The sequence below is a fragment of the Tachysurus vachellii genome, chromosome 11 (assembly GCF_030014155.1).
Source record: "Tachysurus vachellii isolate PV-2020 chromosome 11, HZAU_Pvac_v1, whole genome shotgun sequence".
NCBI classification, from domain to species: Eukaryota; Metazoa; Chordata; class Actinopteri; order Siluriformes; family Bagridae; genus Tachysurus; species Tachysurus vachellii.
This window is the reverse complement of record NC_083470.1, coordinates 17,907,482-17,928,722: the sequence shown is the minus strand read 5'-3', so window position 1 is coordinate 17,928,722 and position 21,241 is coordinate 17,907,482. Positions and strand designations below refer to the sequence as shown.

Below are 21,241 nucleotides of genomic sequence, written 5' to 3'. Positions count from 1 at the left end.
ACTTCATAATTCTATATGTCTGCATTATTGAATTTCATATGTCGAGTTTAAAGAAATCTAAATTATAGATATAGCTCTTCTGACATTGTATATTAATAGAAAAAAACAGTTTGAGTAAGTAAGCAAGATTGGTCCTTTATTATAAGGAGATGTTTAAGGCTTTGTTGTAAGGATTTTAAACCATGAATAGTAGTAACGTAGTATCTGATTATCTGGCAACTTGAACGCTCAGAAGACCGCACCCTGGCCTCCGCATCCGCTATAAACTGAACGCAGCATCCTTCGCAGCATCATCTGTTAATAGATCGCCATCTCGAGCAGTCTGTCAACGCAAATCAACAGCAGCAGCAGCAATAACAACTAAAAAAAAACATTATTTTGGGAGGAACATTTTGAAAAAGCGTTTATCCACAAGTTAAAGTCTGAACCGAGAAATTTGCCTGCTTATCTCACCGGCTCGGAAATATCAAGCTCCTACTCGCTGTTTAATCCTTGCAATTAAAGACTGCAAGTGTTTGCGGCATTTAAGGACCTTCCGTAGCCCTACCGCGCTTCTTTACCGCAAATCACAAAATCACTTGTTTGTTTTTGTGCCTCGGTTCCAGCGGGGTGTTTCAGGATGACCGAGCCTGTCGCAGAGTGCAACATCAAGGTGCTATGTCGTTTTCGTCCTCTGAATCAGGCCGAGATCCTGCGAGGAGACAAATTTCTTCCTACGTTTCAAGGAGACGACACGGTCACCATCGGGGTATGATTGCTTTTCTTCCAAAAGCGTATTTAATAAAGTATGTATGTTGATTTCGATTGATTTTTTTAATAAGCCGTACTCTAGTGCGGGAAATCACTCAAAAAATCCTGGCCTAGATGACGTAATCATTATTTGAGTCATTTTTGCTATATTAATATTGTTTGTATATGTGTATCCCGTGTATATATTTGTAATACACAGAATAACATGGACATATTTTTCACCTTGCTACAAGGCTTGATTTTAGCATTTCATTGCACTAGGCCTTGTCCTTGGTTCATATATACGTCGTTTGTTTGTTTTGCATTATGCTTCTCTGTTCTGCACAAACCAATGTTAACCAAATCATATCATTCATATATAAATCTAGTCCACTTACTCATGTATATATTTATCTTAAAACTTAGAAGTCACAATGCCACACTCTTTAGAATATAACAGGCAGTGGTGCAGAAGAGATGTGTAAAGAAGGATGACCTCAAATGTTTGGTTTAATTAAAAAATGCAGTTGAAACAAATTAAGAAATCCAGATCAAGCTCAGATGTTGTTGAATATAAGTACATTTAATTTAATTCTGGTACCATATTAGGGAATGAGATTTAGGGTGGGTGGATGTTGAGGTTGGGAGGGCAGCAATGAGACAGCACTGTGCAGATGCCCAGTGTTGTAGGTTCTGCTTTGTTTGTGAGTAAATTGTTGCATTGAATTAGCCAAAGTTTATTGGGTTCAGGCAATGCCTTGTCCGACACAGGAAGTGACTATTAAAACAGTTAGGATAATATGGTTCTTTGGCTGAATGTATGGTTTGGTAGTTCTTAATGCATGTGCGTAATTTGTGTAATTGCTTCTGGCTCCTGTATCTTTAGGGGAAGTCCTATGCATTTGATCGTGTGTTTCCCACCAACACCACCCAGGAGCAAGTCTACAACACCTGTGCTAAGCAAATCGTTAAAGGTAATGCCACAGTTGTTTGTATATTAAAATATGCATTTATAATGATAAAATATGTTAAAAATGTTTTGGCACAGTGATATTAGTTATTTAATACATATTGTGAACAAATGTTAAATGATAGCATAGAAATCATGTCATATTAACAAGGTTCTACATTTGTTTTAATATTTGTTGGTTTTTTGTTTTCAATAATTTTTCATCACATTTGAGTAAGTGATCTTAAGTGATGTTCAGTAATTTGAACCCTTACACTTAGTTAACCCTTTTAGCTAAGTGTACAAAAATGCTAGGTACAAGCTAGGATTAGTACAAAGAACCTTTGAGGATCCATTACATTCCTGAGTTCCTGAGTAGTTCAGCCTTTTTAGTTTCCTGAAGAGAACTTTGAGCCCCCTTTGATAGAGAACACACTGCTGTAGTGTTCTACATAGAAATACTTTTTTACAGGGTTCTATATAAAGAAATTTAGAGACGTTCTCAGAAGGCCAAATTAAGAGCCAATTAGGGTCATAGTTTTAATCTTTTTATTAAACATCCATGAGGATTTAAGTAGAATTTTTAAATATGCTTATATTTATGCTTTTAAATATGCTTATATATGCATTACACATTTTATAGAATGTACATAAAGTTAATAAAGTATACAGCAATATACCTTTTAACAATTTACAAAATATTAGTTGATGAAAGCATATTTGCTTGAAAAGCAAATTGATGAAAAAAAGTATTGCAAATTAGACATACACAAGATTGTGAAAATCATTTTTTGTTCTAGAGGTGGGAAAGGTCATGTGATCAAATACTTTGCCCATTTTTGGTTTTTATTTTCTCTCTTTTACAACAGGCATTTTTAATTGGTTTCTGTTTTTTTTGTTTATGATACTAAAGGAGAAAAAGGCATGTCACCCAGACATAACACAATACAATAGACAGTTAAAAACGTATAGTGATTATCAGAACCGCAACCTCTCTGTAATATAGCCACATAGACCATGACCATTATTTGTCCACACCTACAGAAAATCTATGAGATCTATGACTCATCATGGTCTCATCACTATGGTAATGATGACTTAACCATGCAGCGGAGGCATATGGAGAAATTAATGACCACATCGTTACATTGCGCTGACCTAATGAAACTGTCCAAAATGCTAAATGCCTGAATATAATCTCTTAATTCAAGTCAAATGTGTCAAAGGTAATAATTAAAAGGAAATGAAAAAGTAAAGTTTAATTTTCTGGGTTGTGTGTGTGTGTTTGTGTAAACACACTATTGCAGATGTACTGGGTGGCTACAATGGCACTATCTTTGCCTATGGACAGACGTCTTCTGGAAAGACCCACACCATGGAGGTAAGAGACCATTTAGTCATCTTCTTAAGTAAACCCAGATGTTTTATTCCCGCAAATGTTTTATTCATCCAATACCACAGCATTTTGCCAATAATTTAAATGTTTCTATTTATTAAACAAGGAGTCATTTTTGATCTATATATAATTGCATGTAATGTGATATTAGCTTTCATTATCACTTTCATTCTGAGAGCTACAGTTATTCTTTTACTGATACAAGTCTTTGTTTTTGCACTCTTTTTTCCGTAATAAGGCAAAAATAGCTGTTGTAGAGCATTAGCATTACCTTAAAACACTGATTGTGATGGTGTCCTATAGAATAAAAATTTCTTTATTGAGGTCCTTGTCAATTATCCTTACAAACACACCTATGATTTCCTTGTCAAGTATTGTTAATTAGGGCTGATTATTGTTAGGATTCAATTGTACAAATGTCCTCAATACAATTTCATGTGAATGAGCAGTTACTACTGAAAAACATAAGAAAACACAGTTTAATATAACCATGGGAATTGGCATGCAGCCAACATTATGTCATAGCCTTTTCAGTTGTATGACTTTACTTAGCTCCATCTGACTAATCACAATCAAGAAATTAGTAGTACTTTGATATAATTCTACTTAATTTATTGCATTGTTATTATGTTGTCATGCAATGTGAGTGAAGATGGATACAGATGTAGTAATAGCAGACAAACCCAAAACTTAATTCCAAATCAGAACCGGAACAGGCAAATTTCAGAGAGGTGACCAAACAACAGTAGAACCAGAAACCAGAACAAGATAAAAAAAAAAACAGGACGTAGCAACACAGATCTATCAGGAAAAATGTAGGAGACAACCAATGACACTACAAGGGAGAAGACAGAGCATGAACCAAAATAATTATATGGCCCTTTAATAAAGAAAAAACATAAACACATAACTAAAATGGAAGCGTGCACCATAGTAAGGGGAGATTCCTGACAAATATATGCTTGTCAGTGCACATTTACATGTTTTTTTATTAATTCAAATGACAGAATCTAAAGCCAGTTTCAGATCTGAACATGACTGTAATCATTACTAAAGATGACTAAAAATTAGCATATTGTGTCTTGACTCTCCAGGGCAGCCTGCATGACCCTCAGCAGATGGGAATCATACCTCGTATCGCTGAGGATATTTTCAACCATATTTTTTCCATGGATGAAAATCTGGAGTTCCACATTAAGGTAAATCCACCCCACCCCACAAACATTATCCTAGCTCATATCAGGATTCTATTTCACAGTTGCCTTTTTGTAAATACCACTGTGCTTTATCATCCCCAACCAAACTAGTTAGATTTGTTATATCCCTGTCTCTTAAACATATATGTCTTTATTAGGTGTCCTACTTTGAGATCTATATGGAAAAGATCCGTGATCTTCTTGATGGTATGTTGTCTTTTTTTTCATTATGCATACAATATATTTTATGCCATTCCATTTTATTTACTTGCTCTTTCACTTTTTGCATGTAGTCACCAAGACCAACCTGTCTGTACATGAGGACAAGAACCGTGTCCCCTATGTTAAGGTAAAAAGACTCATCCTTACATCTTAAGATTTTATATGTGTAATAAATTTAATATCTGACCATTGCCTGTTATGCACTTTCAGGGCTGCACTGAACGTTTCGTCTCGAGCCCTGAGGAAGTGATGGACGTGATTGATGAAGGAAAGTCTAACCGCCATGTTGCGGTCACCAGTAAGTCAATTAACATATAAATTACAAATCAGTCAGTCAGAGTTTTTGGATTGAATTGCCAATGAGTAATTTTTTGTAATATGTACCATTTGTAAATATCACAGTTTATTTTTTTCTGCTACAGCCATTTTATTAAAAAAAGAAAAAAAAAAAATAAAGACAAAGAACATAGAAGGTGGTACTCAAATGTGATGAGCTTATTAACTCACTACCCACTATATTGGATTTCAGTCTAGCTAACCAGAGATGCATTTGGTGTAATCCAAATAATTATGCCGTCCAGATAAAAGAAAACATGTGAAATGTGAAAATATATAAATAGTGTGAAAGACTGGCAAAGGTAAAAATAAGTGTAATAAGAAATACACACAAAATGATGAAAGTTTCCATAAATGTATAAATAAAGCTCTGTGTAAGCTCTCATCACTTTTTAACATGTTATATATGCAAATATTTTTGACCATAGGTAAATGTCTTTAACTTTATGTCCTTAGGTTATGGAGAATCCTAGTAGAAAACATATGTATATGTATATGTAACTAGTATGGATAACATAACTACATATATGGATTAATCATTACATAAAAATACATATAGTAATAAATATAATACAGCACCAGGGTAGTGGGGTCTCAGGCTAAGGCTCTGGGTTGTCTATTGGAGGGTTGGGGTTTAAGCACCAGCACTGTTGAAATGTCGCTGTTAAGTCATTGAGCAAGGCCCTTAACCCTTCTTGCTTCAGGGGTGCTACATCATACTTGCCCATACTCTCTGACACAAACCTCCAAAGCTGGAATATGTGAAGAAAAATATTACACTTTGCTGTAATGTATGTGTGGCTTTCTTCTTTTTCTAATTAAATTTGTAAATAGATAATTGATGTGATGCCTGAAAAGCATAATTATATATAATTTGAAAAATAAATAAATAAATAAAATAATTTTTAAATTAAAAAAAATCTTTTAAAAGCATAAATTATAATAAATACATTATTTGCCATAGTGTAACATTTGTGAGTGGTTAAATGGAACTATGTTGCATGAATCATGCTTGTGCAGCCAGTATCCCCAGGAATCTAAAGAAGACCACCCACTACATGCTCACTGTCTCAGCATAGACTGTATTAAGTATACAGTGTCTGGCAAAGACATCCCCAGTGCTGATTGTACAGAAATGCTGATGCTCACACAAATGGCTGCCCATCCTGAAATGCTGAAATGTCACATCTGAGCCATATAGCTGCAATCGATATCTCATCATTCACATAGCCAACAACCGATACACATACTGTAAGCCCAGAAAGTTAAATTCTAGGTGAAATACTGAAATGTTGGCAGACATGGCATAGCTGAAATGAATGATTCAGACTTGAATTTGACTCTGAGTGGAATTAGAGATTTTATAGAGAGTTTAGAATTCTAAACAGTTTGCAACCATGAATGAATGTGAAAAAATACCCTTCGTACTGTGCTGGTCATTACTCATTACAGAATTCACTACAAAAAAGTGTATTTTTTAAAAAGCATTAAAGGAGGATTTAGACAGAAAAATGAGTCACACTCAAGTTCCTTGGTACATATTTCAGTTAATAAGCAGATAGGGCTGGGCCACAGGCCTGCCAGTGATGCCTGTATTGTATTTACTTGTAGTGCCTTCAGACAAAGCATTACATCCAGATTCATGCTGCTTAAGCACTAAATGCAAACACATTGATTATATTCTAGTGCGAATATTAGATCTTACCTCATGTGTGGCAAAATTTTAGCTATTGTACTGTTAGCATTGTAGCAAGTGGTCCAGCTGTGAGAGAGCAGGTAGTGGTGATATACCTAGCACAATCCACACTGCTGAATATGTAAAAAAGGAACCCTGTAAAATCTGTGCCATTTTTTGGCCACCAAGTAATCCATGGGTTTGAAGGCATACATATGGCACCTTTTAGGTCAGTAAAACCCAGTTAATTACTCCCAAGCATCTAGTGCAGGTACTAAACAGTCCCCTAGATTCAAGTCCCAAAATTTCTGTATGTTGTAATGTATAATCTACGCTATGCAATCATGCTTTTGTTTGCATAAGTGAACATGTTGACACCCATTTTCATGTCCTTATTGAGAATGCTAGCAACACATTCTCCCCAATGTGCAGCAGATTATTATGCTTGCCTCTGAGCTATTTGTGTTATTGTTTTTGAGCTATTTTTTTTTAGGATACTATGTTTAATGATGAGAGAATCTAACTAGGCTTGCTTCAGCTACAGCCATTTGACCAGAGCCCGAACACTTCAAACAGAGGCTATGAGAAGATATGAGATACAGCTCGTCACAGTGCCCCAACAGAGTTAGTCATCACAGACGCTTACCTAACAAACTGGGGATTGTTGTGGTGCCATAGGGATGGCAGGGGTGTGTGGACCCTCGTGTGTGTAAGATTAGAACAGTCAACCTAGAAATGAGAATGGTCCATCTGGTTCTCAAACAATTTTTAACCAGTTCTAAGACGTTTCTGTTTGTTGGTTTGCTCAGCTATATCAACCATCAGGCAGACACAAGTATAAGCAGTTCTCTCTACTTTGGATAAAATCTCCTTAGTCATGCATCTCTATGGTAACACATCAAAAGTACTGTAATATACAGTACTGTACAAAAGTCGTACACCACCTTTTTTTTCCCCCAAATAAATAGCCATTTTGTGCTTACTGGTTATTATTTGGTACCAAACATTAAGGATGGGAAAATTTCAGTTAAAGTAATTTTCTAGTAAATAAATGTTCACATTACTATTATTATTCATTACTGATATTGTTAATAACTTGCCCAAAATAAATGAAAATAATATAGCTCATTTACTCATCATTGTTGTTTGCCACCAAATAATATCAGTAAGTACTGTGTATAGCCATTGGTGGGTGGTTTCTGACTTACTTTACTGCACTGTACTGTAATGACTCATTGACAAAGTCTGCAACATATTATCTTTTATACATTTTTCCTCCACCTGCCTCTTTTTCTTCCCACACTGTGAATTACCCCAAGATTTGGTTGGAAACCCTCATGAATGCAAGACGTCCTAGTATATGGTTCTTTTATAATGATGTAGGTGGATTCTGATCCATAAATGATGTGTACCTCATTCACCAGATTCACCAGATTAATCTGATGCCGTGTCAGATTCCCAAAATACCCAAAAAATTCCCAAAAAACGTTTCTTCTGTGCTATAGGAATATGGGAATGTCATCTTTCTGTACCACAGTGCCAAGCATGGAATCTGTTCAGGGCTACTCCAAAGTGCTTAAAAGAACACATTGTAAAATATGTAGTTAAAAATCACTTTCCTTTTTAACAACCAAATCCATATTAAATTGATTAATAACCAACCATCAATACAATGACTACAATTCTTGTATGGCTAGACTGCTAGAGTTGATATTCAAATGATAGTTAATCTTCATTGTGGAGACTTCAATTACTCTTTTGTTTTCTTTTAAGCACTATATTATTCTGAAATTTAAAGTTAAGATGCTTTCTATTTAACATATATTACATATCATATCTTAACATATCTTGTGTCTTTTGTTTCCTCTCTCATCTTTTCTTAGACATGAACGAACATAGCTCTCGCAGCCACAGCATATTCCTGATCAACATCAAGCAGGAGCATGTGGAAACAGAGCAGAAACTCTGTGGAAAACTCTATCTTGTGGACCTGGCTGGCAGCGAAAAGGTGTGATTTATGATTATAAATGCCATATTATAAAGTGACTTATAAAAAATATAATACTGTGGTGGCTAGATTTACCCAGCAGATATACGTTTTAGTGTTTTAGCTTATACACATCATGCCTATACACGACCAAAGAACGGGGTTGTGTAACTTGATTTACTTTATTAAATCAAGTTACATGGGATTAATATGTTGCACAGATTTTAATGCCTAGATCTTACATTTTTTTAACAGAGAGAATATTTATGTCATATTCAGTACTGATATGTCCAGCATGTATCACCTAAAAGAAGTAAAGTGTTTCAGTAGTTGGGCATTTTTTTATTTCCTGTTTATTAGGTCAGTAAGACTGGTGCAGCTGGAGCTGTTTTAGATGAGGCAAAAAACATCAACAAGTCTCTGTCTGCCCTGGGCAATGTCATATCTGCTCTTGCTGAGGGAACAGTGAGTTCTTACCCACACACACACACACAGACACAAACACACACACAAACACACACACATATAAATACAGTACATCCAAATACAAACTCAAATGTACAGATACAAATTTACTTAATTACGCGTGTGTGTTTGTCTGAGCAGAAGACTCACGTGCCATACCGTGACAGCAAGATGACAAGGATCCTTCAGGACTCTCTGGGGGGTAACTGTAGGACCACCATGTTTATTTGCTGCTCTCCCTCAGGTTTCAATGAAGCTGAGACCAAATCAACTCTCATGTTTGGACAACGGTATCAAAGTTACACAACACAAAGTAGAAAGAGAAAGCAGATATGCAATATCACATAAAATGTTAGGCCACTGATTTATAAGTCAGCAATGTTTTATTATTGTCAGATCCCATAAGGAATCTAGAATAAGCCATAATTTATTCCTTGCTAACATCTTTTTATATTTCTGATGTGCATCAGTAAATTGAATTTCTGTTTTTATTTTATCTTTCACTTGTCACCCCTGTCAGTGCTAAGACAATCAAGAACGCAGCCTCGATAAATCTGGAGCTGACAGCAGAGCAATGGAAGAGAAAGTATGAGAAGGAAAAGGAGAAGAATAAGACTCTGAGAGACACTATTCAGAGGCTGGAAGCTGAGCTGAAACGCTGGCGCAATGGTGAGACAAAAGTGCACATACTACACAGCATGTACATTAGTAGAAAAACTGGAGCTGGGAGAAATGATCACTGCATTTTATTTTAAAAGCGCTTAATTATTTCTTGTAGGCTTGCTGTAATTTTATCCCCACAAGTAGCATGTTCAGCAGAAGAGTGCAGCATTCACAGAGCTGAAGAGAAAAGTGACTTATTTACTTGACTCTGTTTTGAAAATTCCTCTTGAAAACCCTTTGCATGACATTGTGTAATTGCTTTCTCCCTGTTTATTCATTAATAGGAGAGGAAGTGCCAGAGACGGAGCAGACTTCTGCCGACATGACAAAACTGGAGAACACAGATGAGTGTCTCGATAATGAGAATGAGGTAGAAAGACAAAAGGAGAAAGAGAAAGAGAGGAACTTGGATACCTCCTCCATTGTGGTGCGTATCTCAGAGGAGGAAAGGCAGAAGTACGAGGAGGAGATCCGGAAGCTTTACCGCCAAATGGATGACAAGGTTTTTTTTTAACATACAGACATGCACACTGAAACTTTAATATCACTTTGTATAGGCTTTCAATTTCATGCTACTGTATAAAATTTTTAGGGAAAAATAAAATAAAATTTAAAAAATATTAAAAAATATTTTGACACTTTTTAAACTGGGTTCTCTCTCTCTTTCTCTCTGTATGTGTGTAGGATGATGAGATCAATCTGCAGTGTCAGTTGGTTGAGAAGCTTAAACAGCAAATGCTGGCTCAAGATGAGGTGGTTATGTTTATTAATTAAAGTTATCATACATTTTAATTGGATATGTGTATGTTTTTTAAAATATTTGTTTGTTTCTTTGTTTGATTCTTTGTGTTTCTTCGTTTGTTTATAGCTCCTGGCATCAACACGCGGGGACAGTGATAAAGTGCAGACTGAGCTTGGCCGGCTGCATTCGGAGAGTGAGAGTGCAAAGGCTGAAGTGAGGGAAGTGCTGCAAGCACTTGAGGAGCTTGCTGTTAATTATGACCAGAAGAGCCAGGAGGTGGAGGAGAAGAGCCTTCACAACAAACAGTTGGCTGAGCAGCTCAGCCAAAAAATGGTAGCGCAGCACACGCATACATACACACACATATAGAGCCATACACACTTACACAAAGTAAGACACACTTGAACATTTGTGAACATTTATACACAGTAATTCTAAAGAATGAATTAAATACAGTAAGTAACAAAAGAACTTTTGGGGCCAGAAAGTGAAGTGCTAGTGGGAGGTAAGCAATCTGCATGTCAAGGCACTACCAAATGTGTACAATTAATTGGTGTTGAACTTCCATATAAATCGTAACAAAACAAAGATGAGCTAAAAAGAATATGAAATATGAGGAAATCTCAACATGGTTCTAAAGTAGTCCAAACCCACTTTCAAATCTCAGCAGGAACACTCAACACAATACAAACAACAAACACAATTTCAAACACAACAAAACAAAGCAAAAACCGTTTAAAAGCTACCTGCTTAATGATGTTCAAGGTGATAACTCAAAATCCCTCATGGTCAGAAAGCACTAATCCTTGTTTAACAAACAAATCTATAAGAGATCTGAATTCAGTGAATTCTACTTCCACTGAATTAGTGTTAATATACAATAAAAAAAACTGTAAAGGTAAATATATTTACAGGTAAATATATTTATGATAAATAGATGGATCATGAGTAAATGGATCATGTCATGCTCTGCTCATCATCGTTATTATCATATATCTTTATGATTACTGCTTTTAGGCCAGTCTAATGGAACTGGAAACAGAACTGGCTCAGATGCAGGAGGTGAGCTCACAGCAGAGGAAGCGCATTGCTGATGTGTTGAATGGCTTAATGCGTGACCTTAGTGAATTCAGCACCATTGTAGGAAATGGAGAAATCAAGCTGGTAAATATGTATATAAAGTATTTATTCATAGCAAATGCTACTTGAAGAAAGTGATCAGTTACAGAGTGATGGTTTCATTTCAAACTCTTTACTACTTTCCATAAATTTTCCACCGTTTTCAGCCAGTAGAAATCAGCGGGGCTATAGAGGAGGAATTCACTGTGGCCAGGCTGTACATCAGCAAGATTAAATCAGAGGTGAAATCGATGGTGAAGCGTTGCCGACAACTGGAGAGCATGCAACTAGAGTGTCACCGCAAAATGGAGGAGACTGGCCGTGAACTTTCCTCCTGTCAGCTCCTCATCTCACAGGTCCAAATTCTAAGAGAGATAATTGGCTTTTTAGACTACTTGTCTTTATGTTAAGATCAGGTATAGTTAATTGATTGCAGAGAAATTTAAATAACCCCCTTGTCTGTCTATGTGTGTAGCATGAGGCAAAGATCCGTTCTCTCACTGAGTACATGCAGAATGTGGAGCAGAAGAAGAGACAGCTAGAGGATAGCTATGATGCTCTAAGTGAAGAACTGTCCCTCTTACAGAATCCAGGTAAAGCACATACATAACCAGCAAGCATATTATCGATCTGTAAAACATGGCTAGTTAGGGCATTTTTACAAATAATAATTAATTATCATTCTACTTTAAAGTAATACACGTACAATATGGAATAATAAGAAACATCATATTCAGCTAATTGTACAATATATAGTAAGTTCTATTAAAATATGTAGTTTACACCAGAAATAGCTGGAAGTGGTGGTAGAAAACTGCACTACGACAGATAAAGGAAACATGAAGACTCACAAGTTAACCTGCTTTAAATTACATTGCAGAATCTCAAGATGGAGCAGAAAGGCCAGAGACAGGGGAATCGGATGAAAAGGTAAGTGATCTATATTTAGATGTATTTATTTGTCCTGTAAAATGCATCAACATAACCACCCTCCCCAGTTAATTACAACCAAAAGTAATAAACTGTTAATGCCTCATAGTTATAGCCAGAAAAAATCTGGCTAATGCATTTTGAGTAAAATCACACCATTGAAATAAACCAGGGAAGTAAACAGTGATCAACAATCAAGGTGAAATAAATGTACATTATCCAAACACAGTTCTAAAGCACACCAGTACAAAGAGTAATCCAGTAAAGTGTAATGGGTTTGACAGAAAAAATATTGTTTTTATATGATAGATCAGAATTTCAGTTTTTATTTCCTTTCATTAACATTTGGATGTGTTAACTTAACAAAACCAGCAACTCAAAGAAGCTGTGAAACAAGCCCGTTAAAAGCATCACAACAGATGAATGCAATAGTTTGGTTATGTTAGTGGGTTGCGTGGTGCAGTTATTCATTCATTCATTCATCTTCTACCGCTTATCCGAACTACCTCGGGTCACGGGGAGCCTGTGCCTATCTCAGGTGGTGCAGTTATTTACTTTAATTTACTTGATTTGTAGGTATGTACCTATACTTATGTATGTACATATATACTATGGCACAGTGGAAATGTCTTTTAACTCATTTAGATGCTAACGTCTTTAGTGTATACCAAAAACAAGATGACAGTATATATTATTGCTAAGATGACAGTATATATTTCCGTATATCAATAGCTTAATTCCCCTCCATTTGTATCATTCCAGAAGGCAGTTCACAGAGCTTCAGGCCATCGTGAACCTCGCCACACTCAACTCAGCCAACTGCGGGATGAGATCAACGAAAAACAGCGCCTTATTGATGAGCTCACTGAGTCAGTGAATCATTTAAACATAATAAATCTGTTCAACTAGTGATCAATTACATCTTGTCTTCTTTAAGTCAGTTAACACAGTTAGATGTGGTAGCACTTCAAGGGTTAATCATATAGATCTTTATAGATCATCTAAATCTACATAGCTATAATAAGACATAAATTACATACATACATGCCATTACATAGCAAAATTGCTGATATAATTGCCAATATATCAAAGTCTTTCCTCGCCTTTGAAAACAGTAGCCAACTAACATAAGTTTTTATAACTTCTCTCTGTAGTAAGAACCAAGCTCTGGAGTTAGAGTTGGCCCATGTGCGGTCTGACTTCAGTAACCTTAAGATTCAGGAGGACACAAAAAACGCTCGTTTGGAACAGCTATCGTAAGTTTCAGCAGAAATCAGAAACAGTGGCTTAACTTGGAAGCCCTTTAGTTTATCCCATGAATATACATATATTCTTTGAAGTTCATCTTATACCTATATATATAAACCACTGAAATGTTTAGTGATGAATTCTTTGTACATTTTTGCAAAGCTTTCGTAATGTCTATATGTATATAGCTTCATATGTTTTGATGTATATATTTCCCGCATAGTATATATAAAAGTAAAGCCTGTTTCTCCCTCAGATTTCAGCAGGAGAGGCACGAGCAGTCAAAACAAGATCTCAAGGGCCTGGAGGAGACCGTTGTAAGTCATTTTGTCTGTTTTTTAATTCATACGTTCATTCTTGTCTTTCTCACACTTATGGCAGGTTTATTGTTTTGTACATATCATTACTGAATTTAAAGCATACACTATACATGGAAAATATGAAAATATGTGTTTGTCTTTCTATATGATAGGCCCGTGAACTCCAGACCCTCCATAATCTGCGCAAGCTGTTCGTTCAAGACCTCACGACTCGAGTTAAAAAAGTGAGCACCAAATCAGGCTGCAAAAAATTCATGGCAGTAAACCTTTTTAACTGATTCTTTATAGACACAAACGATATATTATGACTAGATGAGCATTTTGCTCCTCGCTTTATTATCTTTATCCCATTTCTGGCCAGAGTTCAGAAATTGGACCTGATGATAGTGGGGGGTCTAACACCCAGAAGCAGAAGATTTCCTTTCTTGAAAACAACCTGGACCAGCTTACAAAGGTTCACAAACAGGTAACAGAATGTCCATGGAAAGACCATGGAACCCATGTTTGGTTTTGAATGTATAGTACACTGAATGTCTAAATTAAACATTGAATAATGTAATCATTTTATTAGATTTGGGTTTAATCACAATTACAGTCTAAAATGTTTGTGTGTAATAATATGCAATAAAAGTAATTATTCTTACTTTTAATTATACTTACAAATGTCTTAAAATCAAACTATGCCTGACATTCCTCTTCACATTTCCCTGTCTTTTCCAGCTGGTACGTGATAATGCAGACCTGCGCTGTGAGCTTCCGAAACTGGAGAAGCGTCTTCGCTCTACGGCTGAGCGCGTTCGGGCACTTGAGACGGCACTAAAGGACGCCAAACAGGGTGCCATGAATGATCGGCGCCGCTACCAGCAGGAGGTGGAACGTATTAGGGATGCCATGCGAATGCGCAGTGCTCTACGCCGCCCACACACTGCTCAGATTGGTACTACAGCCTGAGTGTGACTAGTTGTTTCTCCTATTTCCACTTAGCACAAGTATAAAGGACAGATTTCTGCAAAATGTGTTTATTAATGTACATTTTAAACCATAGTTTGCCACACTTTAGAATTAATTGATTGAGATTAGGCCTTATTTGCTGTAAAATAACACTTCTGATTAATGTCAGTAAAAAAATATATTGATACATTTTTTTTGTAGCTACTGTAGGTAATTGGTGTGCAGGTGGACATGTTGAAAATGATCTGGATATTAGATTTTCAATAGTTTGCTTTACCTTAATAAGCTATATTTACTTTGTTTACGCTTAGCAAAGCCAGTGAGGCCTGGGAACTATGGCACCGTCACGTCACCTACCACCTCTCTCTCCATGCGAGCCAGTGAGCCTGCAACATCATTCAGTAATGTCCTGTTTCAGAGAGAGGAAAAGCCTGTTCCCCAGAAAACCAATGTGTGAGTCCTCTTATCCTGCTTCTCTTGTTTTCTCGTTTTCTCTTCACTTCATTTCACTTCATGCACTGTACATGTTGTTGTGTCTTGCAGAGTTGGCTACAGCACTGTGAGATCTATAGACATACTCAGCTCCTACCCACTAGATGTGGAAAATGGTTAGTATGAATCTATCTAAAACATAGTGAATGCATGTAAATGTGCATAGATATTTCTGCTGTTATTTCATTGTTTGTCTATAGCTGCTAACATCTGTTATTATTATTTCAGGTAACAGCCCAGACATTAATGACAACAGGTTGGTTATTATAGTCCATTATATGTGTGCGCACACACACACACACACCAGACACAGAAACACTTGGGTGGTGTGGTCTTAACAGTAAAGAAATTCTTAAACTTGCGTTTTCTACTTATATTTTAAAGGTAATTTGTAAGAAACAAGCACAGCTCAGTGTGAAATGTGACTCATTGACACACTACTATTTACTGATTATCATAAACTGAATAGTTTCAGCAACATATCTAAGATACCACATTTATTTCCAGGATAGAGATGAGGAATTAGCAAATAAAAATAGTACAGTGATGCCTCGAGATACGAGTGCTTTGACATACGAATTTTTTGAGATACGAGCTGTGATTCGACGAAATTTTTGTCTTGAGATACGAGCAAATTTTTGAGATACGAATCTCCTCTGTACTATCTGAGGTTTCTGAAGGTGTATTTGAATAATTCTGGTAGTAAAATAAAGCTAACACATGTGATATTGCTTCAGAAGTTTTAAAATAAGTATATATGTTACCAGGTCAGAGTAAAAGAAAATGGAACACAGCAAAAATAAAAAATAAAAAAAATCAAATTTCCACTTTAAAAGATGTAACAACTTTAGAGAGTAGTGAAGTGATGCAGTGAAAGCCTAAAAACTTAATATATCTGTTTTACAACATCTCACAATTAACTGTTTCAATTTTGACTTATCTGTTGTGTATCATAAGTATTATAGAGTTTTTTTAGAGGAATATTTAAACGCACTCACTGCCATGTTGGCACAACTCTGTATCTGAGTTGTCTCAGCTACCAAACTATAAAACTTAGTTTATTTGAGTTATATGTCACTATAGGTGTTTATTTGACCCAAATATAACTATTTAGGAAAAATTCTTTTTTTTTTTGGAGTTTTGGAATCTCTTCACCACTATGTACATTAGTATATGTATCACAGCTGAACATGCTTCCGGGTTGAAGTGAGCTCTGAGAGCAACACAGCACTTCTGTGAATAAACACAACGTTAACTTTGGACCAAATTAACAAAACTAATCCATAAGAAATGTGTGTTAGGTGATGTAAGGTATTCCAGTGTGCTATTCACATGAGCTGTGGGTTTTTTTATTTATTTATTTCTTTTTTAATAAATCCAGCTCTTCTCGTGTCGTATTCCTATTCCAACCATTTTGAATTAATTTCTGTAGATAACTGCATCACTGTTCCCATGTAAAGGTCTGGGACATTTAAATGGGATTTAAATGTTGTTGTTTTTCCCAAACACTGTTTGCTTTAGCTCTCCTATGAAAAGGTTTCAGCCAGTAGAATATTGAATGGAAAGCACAAAATTCACATCATTCAAATCTAAATCCAATAGTAAGGCAGAAAAGTGTCACAACGTGGGGATGAAGACAGACCCAAATGCAGGATAGCTCAAATAAACAGGTTTAATATCTTAAAAACACAAAACAGGAACTCAGACGAAACTAGACATGACAAAGGACGACGAATAACAACGAGGATTCTGCGCTGCCTTAGGCAACTGAGTTCTGTTTACAGAGTGCAGACAAACAATTTTAATGTGATTTACTTAATTTTCTCTGTTTGCACATTATGCACAAATAGAGGTGTAAAAAGATATATATGGATGGGATATGTGGCTTGGTGTCATCTGAATCATTAGTTTAAATGCATGTGCATTGGTTTCTCAAGAATTGACATTCAATCTACTTGTAAATATCTTTAGTGTCAAGTAAATGGGTGACTCCATGGTGCGGAATCAGACCTACATGCAGGGATAACGTAAAAAATGGGTTTATTAAGAAAAATGACAAACTACAAACACATGTAAACTTAGGAAAGAAAGAAACACATAAGAAAAGACTTAGGCAACTGAAATCACAAAACAGAAACCTGGAGACATGACAGTGACTCAGCAAACAACAAGCTCAAGAAAGCATTTATATATAGAAAGGGCAATCAATGAGATACAAGGAAAAGGTGTGCAGGATTAAGTGGTGCAAACAAAAGTGAGCACAAATCAGTTCAGCTCCACTCAATTCCTTTACAAACATGTGTGTAAAGGAATTGAGTGGAGCTGAACTGATTTGTGTGTAGCAATAAAAGTATTATCCATTAATTCTAGCTCCAATTCTTTTTGCCATTGTGCTGCACTTCACTTGTTACCTCAGGTCATAAGAATACAGAAAATATAGATTGTAATGTTGTAATCATTCTGTTCTTTTTTGTATTTATTTTTATTTTGCACTGTGATCATTTAAATATGAGCATATGTGTGTTAAGGTTAACTAACGCAGAATACCCATTGTGTTGTAGGAGTGATGCACACTGTGGCAGTATTGTGGAACCATCCAGACATTATATCATGCAGCCAGAGGCTGCAGCCAGTTAATCACCTTATACAGGTAAGACCATATACACACTTACACCCACATACTGTATGCTTACAAGCTTACTCTAACATCCATGTGAAAATAAATTACACATACAAGTCATATGTACTGAATAGTTTAAATGACAAAAATATTAACATATACTTTACAAGCAATCAGTGATTTTTAAAATAATTTTAAAAGACCAATCAATGAGTCTTGTGATCAGGACACAAACACAATAAATATAATTTAGCATAATTTTAGAGAAGCAGAATTTTTTTACTTTTCATTTCCATAGTGGTTTACAAGTCTCAAAAACCTACATTTTGACACACTGTTAGATGTATTAGGAACTTTTTGTTCATGTTGCATTAAATCCAGGTTGGAATGCAAAGAAATGGAATGGAATTTTTGTGAATCTGTACTAACTTAGAATCTAGCCCCTGAATGCAAAATGTGTAGCTTAGTTCATAATAATAATGGTTAAGTATTGATTGAAACATTCAAAAACATTTGGCTGAACACTGTGGTAATGTTAAATAGAAATTGCACATGCAAAGATGTTATCAGTAATTCAACTTTCCTTATCTATTTTCTATTTCTACTTACTATTCCCTAATGTATTTTTCCCTCTTTGTCTTTTCTTCTCTCTTTCAGATTCCAGTTTCCTGCATGCTGTCAGCTTTCTTTGTCTATTCTGAACTTGCAGAATTCTCAGACTTTCTTGTTCTGTCCTGTCTTTACTGTATATCATTGAGTGGTTCCTCACTATGTTAGTCATTATTTCCATCCTGCACTCGTATAATCCTACCTTGTATATTTCATAGCAATGCTGCATGTTTGTCCTGTATAGTTTAAAAACAGAGCATAATTTATATCTTGAGACACACAAATAATTTCCTGAAGCATTAATACATGCAAAAGAATAAGAAAATGTGATACATGTTTTAACTTCCTAAAGCCTTTTTAGAGAAAGTATATGAAAGCCTTTGGTAATTCTGGACCATAGTCACAAATATACATTGCAGCCTCTGGAGAATCTACTAGTCTTTTGCTGAGCCTTAAACTAGACAGCTTACCACACCTCACACTTTTCAAGCCAATCATATGTGTGCTCAAGTGCAAATCTCTATATTATTGATAGAACAATGCAGGTGTGATTGTATTGGTGTGTACATTTTAACACACATGCTATGTCCATGTACTGACTACCTCCAGATATTCTAACATCATGTAAATGCTGTAAACCAGTTGAGTTGTTAATCATATCAAAGTCAGGAGGTTAATGGGAAAATCTTTAAAACTTTCTATGAAACATAGAATCAGCCACAAACTTTATCAGCTTTTCTAGATTGTTTGTGTTGAGCTTGGTAGCCACTGGTTCTTCCAGTGTTGTGGGAAGTTACATGGTACTCCAACTACTTATGAGGGGTTCTCTTTCTCTTTGGACAACCTGATCAGCCAGTCAGGATAAGAGAAAGCATGAACTGTATTTAGCTAGTTTTTGGACATCATACATAAGGGCTTAATGTTGTGTGTTTATAAAGCTTGTGCTAACCCAGTGTGTGTATGTGTGAGTGTGAGTGCACTAATTCACAATTGCTTCAATGAAACTTGAGGTTCTGATTAATATCCATCTTTAATCGCTATCATTTTCTGGCCCATTACCATCTCCCTCTTTTCCTTCTCTTCTGCACCATTTCCCCTTAATCGTCTACATTAGTTAGATCTGTGCATACTTCAGAATGCATCTCACTTATACATATAATTTTCCGGAAGAATATTTGTAAATGAGAAGTGTTCATCTTGCTGTTCTACAATGATATTGGAAATAGCGAAGCAAAATGTTACAATACAAAAAAAAGATTAGTATTAGTAATATGAATCACAATCTTTTCCTAAGTACTAATCCAGAAATTGTTCTTACCCAAATTCTTAGTGTAACCATACACTACAGAGCTACTCCTTAGTAGTGAACGACTGAACTTGAGACCTATACATTACTCATGTCTTATGTTCAGCTCAAAGAGTGTACAGTAATGCAGTTTATGTAGTTTGTTGGTTACCACTTGCAAGAAATAAATGTTCATTATAGACAATAAAACATAACGTGTGTTCATCTGTGGGGTTTTTTCTGTCTTGGCTAAATGATGCATATTATAATATTATATTGCATATTATTCATAGGCACAAACAAGGAATTAATCTATTTAACTAATCTAATTATCAAAGAACACTTGTAGTTTCATTTAGATTGATTTTAACATCCACCCACCTCCAGAAAGACACTGCTAATGAAAAGAAAAAGGATTTTATAAAATAACACATTGAGTTTATAAGGACACAATATAGTTTTACTTCCATAAAATTTCATTTTTTTAAACATACTTTTTTTAAGTAGCTGTTTGTATTATTGGCTAAAATGTTAATTTTGGTCTCACATAAACACACAGTTGTAGTTCCAGTGACATTTTATGACGTTCAGGCTGTGCATTCTGTATGTTGCTCTTCTTCTTTTTAACGCTTCCAAACAGCAGGTTATTATGCAATTGGCATCTTTAATACTTGAATATGAAACCTGACAACCTCAATAATTCTGTATGGTGCAGTTCTGGAGATTTGATCTTTGGGCTCTTATTTTTTCTCCTTCACTATCCTCCTTGTTGTACAGTGGGGTAACGTTCATGTGTCCATTTCCTGGCTGGCCCAGTTTATAATGAGTAATGAATATTCTGCCACCCGATGCGAAGACATTTACAGAGGACAGCTACAAGGCACAATCATGTCCACCATTTGGGAAATTGGACCATGTTGCCATCTTTCTCCTGCTCACATATAAACAAAGGCTAAAGCAGGAATCTCCAGTTCAGAGGGAGGTTGCACGCTGGATGAACTGGTGGCTGGACAGACCGGTGGCTGGACAGACAAGGAAGACAGCAGGAACAGAAGGCATCCCCGGACAAGTTTGTGCTGTCCAGCCAGTCCACAGCCAGTTAAAACAGTCCAGTGTAGTCCCTGTCACAAAGAAGCCCCAGCCTGTCTCAATGAATAATGCCCAGTAGCCATTATTAGTAGCCAGAGTAGTGACCTCTGTATTGATGAAGTGCTTTGAAACACTGGTCAGAGACTTTATCATTTTTTCAATAACTGGCATCCCAACTGCTCCACTGAGGATGCCATTTGCACACCTTCTTTACCTTC

At 35.9% G+C, this 21,241-nt stretch overlaps 1 protein-coding gene across 1 annotated transcript; it reads left to right on the top strand.

Annotated features, from left to right (window-relative positions):
• The first annotated feature begins 262 nt into the window (after positions 1-262).
• Positions 263-20,129, top strand: kif5aa (kinesin family member 5A, a). Its single transcript, XM_060882171.1, has 29 exons — positions 263-748; positions 1,616-1,703; positions 2,986-3,059; positions 4,169-4,273; positions 4,429-4,477; positions 4,564-4,619; positions 4,703-4,790; positions 8,387-8,511; positions 8,851-8,955; positions 9,097-9,245; positions 9,476-9,624; positions 9,903-10,120; positions 10,303-10,371; positions 10,487-10,693; positions 11,378-11,524; positions 11,647-11,835; positions 11,955-12,072; positions 12,360-12,409; positions 13,172-13,278; positions 13,564-13,665; positions 13,914-13,974; positions 14,130-14,201; positions 14,339-14,443; positions 14,698-14,914; positions 15,240-15,381; positions 15,472-15,536; positions 15,649-15,676; positions 17,982-18,070; positions 18,698-20,129. Exons 1-28 carry the CDS (start codon positions 620-622, stop codon positions 18,055-18,057), a joined length of 3,090 nt encoding a protein of 1,029 aa, XP_060738154.1. The 5' UTR covers positions 263-619; the 3' UTR covers positions 18,058-18,070; positions 18,698-20,129.
• The last annotated feature ends 1,112 nt before the right edge of the window (positions 20,130-21,241 follow it).

Bases quoted from the DNA above. Each gene is read 5' to 3' on its own strand.
- kif5aa (XM_060882171.1), top strand. From the start codon at position 620: ATGACCGAGCCTGTCGCAGAGTGCAACATCAAGGTGCTATGTCGTTTT. The intron at 8,512-8,850 runs GTGTGATTTATG...CCTGTTTATTAG, and splicing joins ACCTGGCTGGCAGCGAAAAG to GTCAGTAAGACTGGTGCAGC. The intron at 8,956-9,096 runs GTGAGTTCTTAC...TTGTCTGAGCAG, and splicing joins CTGCTCTTGCTGAGGGAACA to AAGACTCACGTGCCATACCG.